Source organism: Antrostomus carolinensis, unplaced genomic scaffold, assembly GCF_000700745.2.
Source record: "Antrostomus carolinensis isolate BGI_N321 unplaced genomic scaffold, ASM70074v2 scaffold6469, whole genome shotgun sequence".
Classification (NCBI taxonomy): Eukaryota; Metazoa; Chordata; class Aves; order Caprimulgiformes; family Caprimulgidae; genus Antrostomus; species Antrostomus carolinensis.
Window position 1 is genome coordinate 24,564 of NW_010336331.1, and position 9,813 is coordinate 34,376.

Below are 9,813 nucleotides of genomic sequence, written 5' to 3' on the forward strand. Positions count from 1 at the left end.
AATAAAAACTAAAGGATTTTTTACATCAGCTAAATCGACAATGAGTTTCTTATGAGTCCTCACAATTTCATTATGGGCAAAAAGGAGAGCACATCTTGCATACAGATCTGAGAAACTTTACTGTTTCTCTGATTAATGTTTTAACAGCCTACCAAAATGCAACAGTTCTTTTTAGTCTAATTGCAGTGACACTAATGCTTATAGTCCAAATTACCTATGATTGTTAATTTCTATTAATATTCCAACTAAAACTGTCATACACCAAGTTCTTAGTGTCTATGTTTTCCCCTGCTGCTATGCTCATGCCGCCTGTGCATTGTTCAGATGAATCATTAGTCCTGAGTGATACCAGCAATGAAGGTTGCTTCCATGGTGGTCTTAGGCATTCACAGGGTTAATTTTGTGTGTTTCAATTGTGTATTTGCTAATAGGGTACACTCTTACCTACCCTCTGGGTCCTTGGGCTTAGGTACACCACGATTGTTTCATATTTTTTTAGTCCTCCTTGTAATATTTTAGATAGTTACACAATTTCAAAAAGGTAAGAAAAATAAAACCCAAACAAAACCAACCAAACAAACCCCACAGTTAAAACAAAAATTACACTATAACTAAACCAAACTCAAAATCACAGGGTGTGCAAGAAACTCCTGACATCTGACTGTCTGAGTAATTTGCCATTGAACACAGAACATCGTAGGCAATAGTCAACTGATTTAAATTCAAGTTTCTTATTTTTTATTTTCTTTCAAAGACAGATAAAATAAATTCAAGATCAAACAAGACCTGACAAATTTTGAAGTCTGCTATGAGTAGTTATGGCTATAAAGCCTGAGGTGTATCACTAATACTTGGCAATACAAAGTTGGTTAGGCTGCAGATTTAATCTGTTTTACCTGTTTTCTTACTGACTACTTACTGATGAGTCTGTAATCTATTAAATGGATTAACCTGAAATATGTGTTAATGAAGAACAGTTTTATTGAGTCTCGAATATCTTCTGCTGGTATTTATCCTTTTCATTTCCCTCCCATATAACCTTCACAAGCAATGCCCTAATGAGTTCAGTTCTTATAATTAATTTATAAGTCTTGAAGACTTTATTCTTTCAGTTCTTTTTTCTGATTTGATAAATGTTTAGGGGATTTTGCAGTATATCTGGCACTGTGTACTACTTTATAGTTAGGAGCAATTGCACTGAATTTCCCACCTATGTGTATTTCCCTGTTTGATATATTTCAAACTAAGATATTATGTATGTAATACTGGGTGGATTAATATCTTTTCCGTGATTATTCTTTTCCATAGTTTTTGAATGCCTTTTGTTTGCTAAGCTGTAAACTGTACCTGAGGCATTCCTTTTGACTTCAATAGGACAATATATGCAAGATACACTTGACTGAACTATAAGTGTTTAGTAGAGAGCGTTCGATGCTTCTGGATTATTTGTGCTGCCCATAAACAGAAGGGAAACATATGAGATCACTGGACATTAACGGCAACTGGCAACGGGCTTATACTTTTCGATAGGCACTGAGCCTGCAGATTAAAATATCATTTAATAACAATAAAAAGAGCTTTTCTGGCTCATCTCGAATATATTTTAAGTGTCTTTTATGTGTATTGGATTTATACTGATTAAAAGCTCACCGCTTTTATGTGTCTGAATAATTAAGACTGATGATGCTAGTTTGGGCCCATAGACTTAAAAGATAGGGAAACACATTGTTAAATCTGTGATATGCTTGCTGTACTGAACCATCTTAACCTGATTTGCCATTGTAGTCTCTGAAAGTGTTGTAAATGACATAGATTGTCATCATAAAGTGTTCACAGGAGCTGTTCAATATTGAAAGCAAATGTAGGTCTGCTGTGCTGTCTGTCATTCTTCGAGCTGTCTGAGAGCAAAACAAATCTTTGGAATAGCTTTGGCAGTTATAAAGTAGGAAATGTGGCAGTAGAGTAAACCTGATTAACAAGTTTTGTAAAAAATCCTGAAATGGCAATTAAACAGCATGATGCAGAATTGTAAACACAAGTGGCTAATATTATCATATGTTGTTTGGAAAAGCACAAATAGTCAATAAATCATGCAGTTGATTATTGGACACATTCATCTGTGGGTTGCTGGGGCATTAGCAATGTAATTCAATCTTGAAGGTTTGTTATTGTTTAGACGACATTGTAAAATCTATTGATTATCCGTGTGAAGCATGATTTACTCTTTCATCTAATATTTGCGCTCTTGGTAATAGGATACTGCAGCCGTGGATTGTAACAGACATGTTAGATCACATACTTTATTGTTTTCATCTAGGAAAAAGTAATAATAAAAAATTGAGAAGGGTCATAAAAGCCGTATTCGTGTGATTCCGAAGAGATTATTATAACATCATTATTTTAGTAACTTTACCTATTTTAACAAATTTCATCTGAAGCATTGGCAAAATTTGTGTAAAAGACTGATCCACTGTTACAAAAATAGCCATTTTTCTAGGAGGCTTTAATATTCTTCACAATTTTAAACCATCTAAACCAAGAATCAATTTGACCTAAATTTTTGTTTTAATTATTCTGGCTGCTCTAAGCTTTTATATGAAGGGTTCTGGAGTCAGTGATAACTGGATATCTAGAATTTAGTTCAGTTGTCTAGACACAGCCACCTAGTACCATTTGAAATACAAAACTTCCACATGTAGCCTGCAGATATGACACAGGACCTGCGTGTCCAAACTGCCTTTATAGTTGCTGATCTCATCCTCAGTTCAATCGCCTTAAAGTGGGCACCTTGATCAATCTAATATGCCCTATCTGATATGTTGTGTCTCATCTGCTCCAGAAGGATATGGATCTCCCATACACATGTGCACACCTGCAAACATGGCTTGCAGTGCAGGTGGCTCAGGTACGATCTGGCATGAGGTGTGGAGGTTGAGAAAAGTCACAGAGCCAGTGGTGATGCAGGCAGCTGTGGTCTACAGAGTTACTCAGCTGGTGCTTCTGTGTGTCGACTCATGGGATAAACTTAAAAGACTTTGCTGTATTGACTAAGTCTCCAATGGTGGGAGCCTAGCTCCATGCAGGGTCCTGACTTTAGGTGTCTAATTTTTAAAAGAAATCAAACCCTTTTCTGAATCACTGTGATATTTGGCATGTATGTGTGATTACAGTAAAAGTCACTTTAGGAGAGATAAACATATCTGTGTGCCATAGTAATATATAAAAAAAAGGGGGGGTGGGGAATGGAATGCATTTTCCTACTGTTTACTGTGGGGAGTCAACACTTTTTTTCTTACTTGTGTGAATGTTAGAGGAATGAAAAAGAGAGATGCCAAAATCAATCTTAAAAGTGGTATGAACTATGAAACAAAGAGTTAATAGGTAATAGATAGCAGAGGAATGGAGGTAATGACTGATTTATAAACATGTATCTGATTTTTATTGGAGGAAACAGAAAATGTATAGAAAGTATAAGCAGATCAGTGTAACATGTCTTCTCTGTGATCTTTTCAAAAAATGTGCAATTTCAAACCCACTGAAGTCAGTGAGAATAATTTCTCTGACCTGAACAAGCTTTTTATCAGAATATGAAATTTGTTGCTATGCATAGATGTGATAGCCAGTCTTGGTTATTATATTAAAATTATTCTGAGTTTTCTACTTTTCCTTTCAGTCAGTGACTTAACATCAGACTTCAGATTGTTTCAGTAACTGCTTGACATATTTTGACACTCTTTGATTTTGCTTATTTTTAACATCACTGTTTGGACAGTATTAACAGTACTTCATGCTTTTCCTCACTTTATTTCTATGGAGTCCCATTAAAAAAAATACATGTGAAAAAATGCATTAAAACTTGTAAAGCTTGAATGAATAAAAGAAAGTTACTGAGTCATAGCCATCCAGTGGATAAAATGGGTTGATATTTGTAATACGTATTTCTATTTATTTTTATTTTCAAATCTAAGGTAAGTTTCCTTTTGATCTATATCTATTGCTCCTTTGCCTTCCCTGAAGTGCAAGCTTCTCTGGCAGATCAATGAGAACATTCTTTTTCTGTTTTGAAAACCAGCAGTTTTCCTTACCTGCAAGTCATGGATCAAGTCAGGAGAGAATACTTCTCCAGTATTCTTTAACCGTTTTATTAAAAACTACTCCGTATACTAAAGGATTGCCATTTAACACATGAAATGAAATGTGAGTTTATTCATTCAGGCTTTACCAGTTATGCTGATCTTGAGGCTTAGAGAGCGTGTTTTTATCACAGTGCCTGAGGAGAGCAATTCTGCATTTTCCAGCACTTTGCTTGACTATAGTAATTACCAGACCAAACAGCATTGTTTAAAAGCATGTTCTCATGTGTGTTTGGTACATCTCCTTCCTTTGAAAGACAAGAAGAAAAAACTGTTTGATCTTTTAAAAAGTAAGTTTTAATGCAATTGAAGAGTTGTTTAAATTGTTAATATTACTTTTGCCCATCCATTGAGGATGGGAAGAGGAATGACTTGGAGTGACTGATAACATTTAACTTTCTGTTGCGTATTGCAGAATGAATTGTGAGATGAGAGCTAATGTATGTATATATGTAGACAGATAGAGTAGGGCTTTGTTGTATTTTGTAACTTTGTAACTCAGCTTACAATTTATTTCCTTTTTTTAAAATTTATTTTTTTAGACTTTGTTTAATATATCCTGCCAAGAAAACAGGGATTATTAATTTTGTTGTAACATGACTTGTAAGGTGTTTGCCTATATACAAAAGACAGTTGTCACAGTTTGTGAGAAGTTTGTCTCTTCATAAATTCTAATGCAAAAATGCATTCAGGATAAATGTAAGTTGTCCTGATACAATTGTTTTAGATTCTTACTCTAATTTCCTATTTTTTAAACCTTAAAAATAATGAACTTCTCTTTAAATTACAGAAACCTTTGAAACACTTATCAGACTGGCTGAGAATTACACAAGCACACTTTTCTGCAATGCATATAGAAACATGGCTGCTGAGGCTACTACGCGTGTCCAGGAATTTTTCACAGATATTGGACTTTTCATATTTGGCACAGATGTCAGCACAGAGGAATTTGTCAACAGGTTTTTTGACACCCTGTTCCCAGTAGTCTACAACCATGTGATTAACCCTGGCCTGACTGACATTTCCCTGGAATATGCGGAATGCCTCCAAATGGTAAGAAGAGACATCAGGCCCTTTGGTAACATTCCCAAAAAGGCCATAGGACAAATGGGAAGATCACTGTTACCCAGCCGAACTTTCTTGCAGGCTCTGAATTTGGGGATTGAAGTGATCAATACAACAGATCATCTGCATTTCTCTAAAGACTGCAGCAGAGCTTTACTGAGAATGCAGTACTGCCCTCATTGCCAAGGGCTGACTTTAAGTAAGCCCTGTATGGGCTACTGCCTCAACGTCATCCGAGGCTGCTTAGCTAACATGGCAGAAGTTGATCTTCATTGGCAGGGATATATTCAGTCCCTGGAGGAGCTCTCGAGTGCCATGAGTGGGACATATGACATTGAGCACGTGCTTCTAAACTTTCATTCACTTGTTAATGATGCTCTCGTACAGGCTCATATCAACGGACCAGAATTATCTGAGCAGGTAAGAAGCCGTTTTTATCCATGCTCAGTGCAAACATGACACTAAGAAAAGTAACACAGGTAACTATTACTTGTTTGGCCATTTTTGTGGTGATGAACACATTTGTATCAACTTCAGCTTTATTCAACAATGCATTTTTCCAGCACGGCATTTTTATTTTAATTACACAGATGATCTGCTCATTTCCTATATTCTATTCACAAGTTTAACGTCAAGTGAAGTGTTAACATTTTGACAGCATTTACAGTAAAAACTTTTCAAAATGAAAAGAATTCTTGTGTGGAATTTATTGTTTTCCTTTTCGCATGAAGCTATAGCTTTTTTCAAAATTTTGCTGAGTGAAAGTTTTTATTGCACAATCCCATGGAAACTTCTATTCTTTCACCCTTTTTGTTTAGAAGTTAACATTTTCAGTAGATGCACTGAATAGCTTTAGGATTAACTTTAAAACTGCATCTGTTAAGTTCTACTGAACAAGAGTGTACAGTAGAATGTGTCATTAAGTTTGGTGAAAAACTAATTCCACAAATATTCTATAAAGACAGAATAGAATAGTCTAAGATTTGTGTAAATGAGGATGTTAAATCTCAGCAATAATATTTGATTCTGTGACTGCAGATTGGAAACTTGTTTAATTGCTTTGTTGTTGTCTTATATAGACATAAGGGTAAAACTAAACAATCCTTCTTTTAGATACCAGTGGCCTGTCTTAAAGAACATATGACTTTGTGTATATTATTTGCATAATTTTTTAGGTTTCAGAGAAAGTAGCAGTGTTCAATTGCAACATGAACTAAATCCTTCCTTACATATACTTAAGTGAAAAGGCAAGTCATGCGAGAGCTATGTTAGCTATGAATGCATGAAGTGAAGAATTTTAAGATACTATTAAGGAAAATACAGACTATTTAGCTACACATTAGGAAGAAAGTATATGAAGGTATATGTAAATTTATGAGGGTGAAGTAAGTAGCAAAATTTAAATTCCTCTATGTTTGCATTTAATTCACAATATCTTTTGTAATTATATTTTTCTCTGTATTCTTACATGCAGACTTTACTGACAGTGACATATTCTGTGTTTAAAGCTGGGTCGAACATCTTGATCTGGGGAGATGCTTTTAGTTTTACAGGGTACATAGGTCTGTTTCTGCCTGAGTGTCACTGTGGTGTGGCATCAGCTGAGGTGCAGTAATTACTTTCTAGGACTACCACAACCTGCCTCTTCACATGACTAGCTGAAGTTGAAGCAGCATCTTCTGCTAAGCAGCTGATATGACCTCAGACAATAAACAACTTGACCTAGTAGAATAAATCAAGGATTCTTCATTTCTTACTGAGACCTATAGTCTATTAAAATGGGTTCTTCATCCTGCTTGTAGTCAGCGAGTAACAGAGAAATTGCCTATTTCTAAGAATTTCCCATTTTATATGCTTTATAGCAGCCAGCTACATTAGCCAGAACCTCCTTCTGCTGAATTTCCTTGAGAAAAACTGTGTTTGTTTGTTTTTCCACTAACACTTTGGCTTACAAGTGGCACACTGATGTCTGTCTAATTCCTAATATATTTCAGAGCTATAACTGCCTTATAGGGATATTCCCTGTTCCTCCTCGGATTTTTGGGGGATCTTTTTTGCATACAATTTTCAGGAGCAAGCTAGAAGAAAGTAAAGGCTCAAGGGAAAGCCTTCTGTTTCCTGTTTCCTCCTGGGTCATTTAGTTTGAAAAGTTTTAGACTTAGATTTTCAGCAGTGAACTGGCATTGGCCCAGATTTAGAAGTCTCTCAGCTCACTCATCTTTTAAAAATGAAAGTTTTAAGTCTCCAAAATAGTAAATTTCACTCAATTTTAGTAAAAAATTAAATGGGTGAAGAGCCCTCCACCCAGTCTTTTGGCTTAATGAAAATTTTGTATTGATCCAAAATAAAATGCTTTATTTTGATTTTCCTGAAAACTCTATACCTTCCTTCTCCCCTTCCCTTATATGATGGAAGGAGTACTAAAATTTCTTATGTAATGATATTTTGTGCCCATGTGCTTGTTGGAAGATCAGGTGTTTGCTTCTGTTGTGTTATGATCTTCTCATACAGAGTCACTTCCAAATATTAAAAATTAATATTTCATTTTTCACATAATCTGTGTCAGACCTATGCATTTAGACATTTCTTTCATTTAATATCTGTGTTATAATTGACCAGTCTGTTCTCTCTTTGATCTCTAATTTGGTCAAATAAGACTATAATGCATTGATCTCTTGAAACATTTTGATCTAGTCAGTCAGTTCTGATTTGCTGAGTATGGCTTGAGTATATTTCATATTTGCCCATACATTAGCTATCAAGACCTAATTCTGACATGTAATAAATACAGTTTTTTCAGGCAGAGGACATGAATTCTGTTGAAATCGAGTAATTAATATTTATTTATTTTATCTTCAGATTGATTCATGAACTGTTTCAAATTTTGATAAGCAATTAATGCATCAGTGATTCTAACAGACACAGAAAAGATGATTATGAGCTAGCAAATAATGACTTGCTTTGGCATGCAGCAGTCTGCACTTTTGAAATGAGTTTCATCACAGTAAATACTTTTATGAGTTTTAAAGAAGCAGAGAGAGAAAAAATCTTTAAATGTTTGGAAGTAAGATACATACATAAGCAAATATTAATATGAGAATTAACATTATCCTGCTTAGTGATACTTATATTTGTACAGCCCTTCATCTAATAATGTGTATGTTTGTGTAAATAACTATATGTAAAGTATTTTTTTTCTAACATGTTACATGGATATCTATATTTAAATCAAATATATATTCATACTTCAAACCCTATGAAATGTGGAAAGACCACTAATGCCTATATAACATGACTTCCTTTTACAAAACTCCTTTTTCCACTAATTTACAACTTTTTCCCTTTTCTGCTTGGGTCGGCCAGAGAAGTGCCACACTGTCTCCAGATGGAATTTCTCTTTCTCTTTGTTCTTCCTGTTTTGAATTCACACCTTTAATTCCTGCATCCCACCACTCTGCTGACTGACAAATAAGTGCAGCACCTGTTGATCATCTCTATACCTGGACATTACTCTATGATGTTCTGCAGAATCTAGTGAAGTTGTGTGGCTTGTGCAAGCATTCACATACTATATATGTTCACAAATATATATAGATATACATTTAATGATGTATCTGTTCTGTGTTCCTGAAGTTTGTATGTGTCCATTTATGTACTGTTGATGCTCAGCACATAGTGGACTCTGTGCTTTTTAGCTGGTAGGAGTTGGAACAGAAATTTCTTAGCAGACTTCTGTGTGCATACTCATGTAAATATAATGAAAAAAAGAGCTGCATCATGCAAGACAAAAACAGTATTAAGTTCCACTGAAAAAGATGGTATTATGTAGTTGCTAAGCATTGCATAACAGGTAAAAATTCTCATTGCTACAAAGGACTTCATCCTGTGGTCCTCTTTGTGCTCAGCCTGAGTTGCCATGTGCTGGTTTCTGAACTTGCATTTAGCTAGGAAAATCCCCATTGAGGGCAACTATGCAGGCTGATGAATGCACAGGAGCTTTGTAACACAGTTAAGCCTTATTTAAGGGAAAACAAACAAACAAACTAAAAACCTATGAAAACTTGTTTACAAGTTGTAATAAATTGTTTCATGTTACCTCCATTCTGTTATGCTAGTCACTGAGTGTCAATGTTAAGACAGAAGGATAAAGAGAGATTTTAGCAAAATTTACAAAGTTTTGATGTGGATGGAGCCAACTACCCCCAGCATAAGAGCAGGTTTCTGTTCCCTTTATGCATGGGTTAATGGCATGGCCCCATGCCAGGGAAGGGCAAGTTCCTGTGTCATTATGGTTTGATGGCAGCTTAAGCCAGTCTCACCCTGAGTTGACCAAGTCCTGCTGTGGCACCATCCTCAGCTGTGTTTTTCCACCCCTTTCCCTGGGTGCATGCTGCTTCTGCAGCTGGAGGTCAAGCTAGTTGAGGGAGCTGTCTGCAAGAGTCTCTCTTAGCCCTGGTTTTATTTTGGTGGGTGAAGACTTGTGCTGTCACATATTGGATAAAGCAACAGCTGAAAGATCCATTGGAGTGGAACAAACAGAGGAACTGAAAGGAGGTGAAGTGGCTCTGAGGCTGAAGGGAAAGGGGAAAGGAATAGGAGAGAAGAGAAAGAGAAA

General features: G+C 35.7%; 1 protein-coding gene across 1 annotated transcript; it reads left to right on the top strand.

Moving 5' to 3' along the window:
- Window positions 1-2,880: 2,880 nt before the first annotated feature.
- Window positions 2,881-5,618, top strand: GPC5 (glypican 5; the record flags this gene model as incomplete). Its single annotated transcript, XM_010174799.1, has 2 exons — window positions 2,881-2,905; window positions 4,924-5,618. Coding segments are annotated over exons 1-2 (720 nt in total), but the record flags the coding sequence as incomplete, so codon positions are not given.
- Between the last annotated feature and the right edge of the window lie 4,195 nt (window positions 5,619-9,813).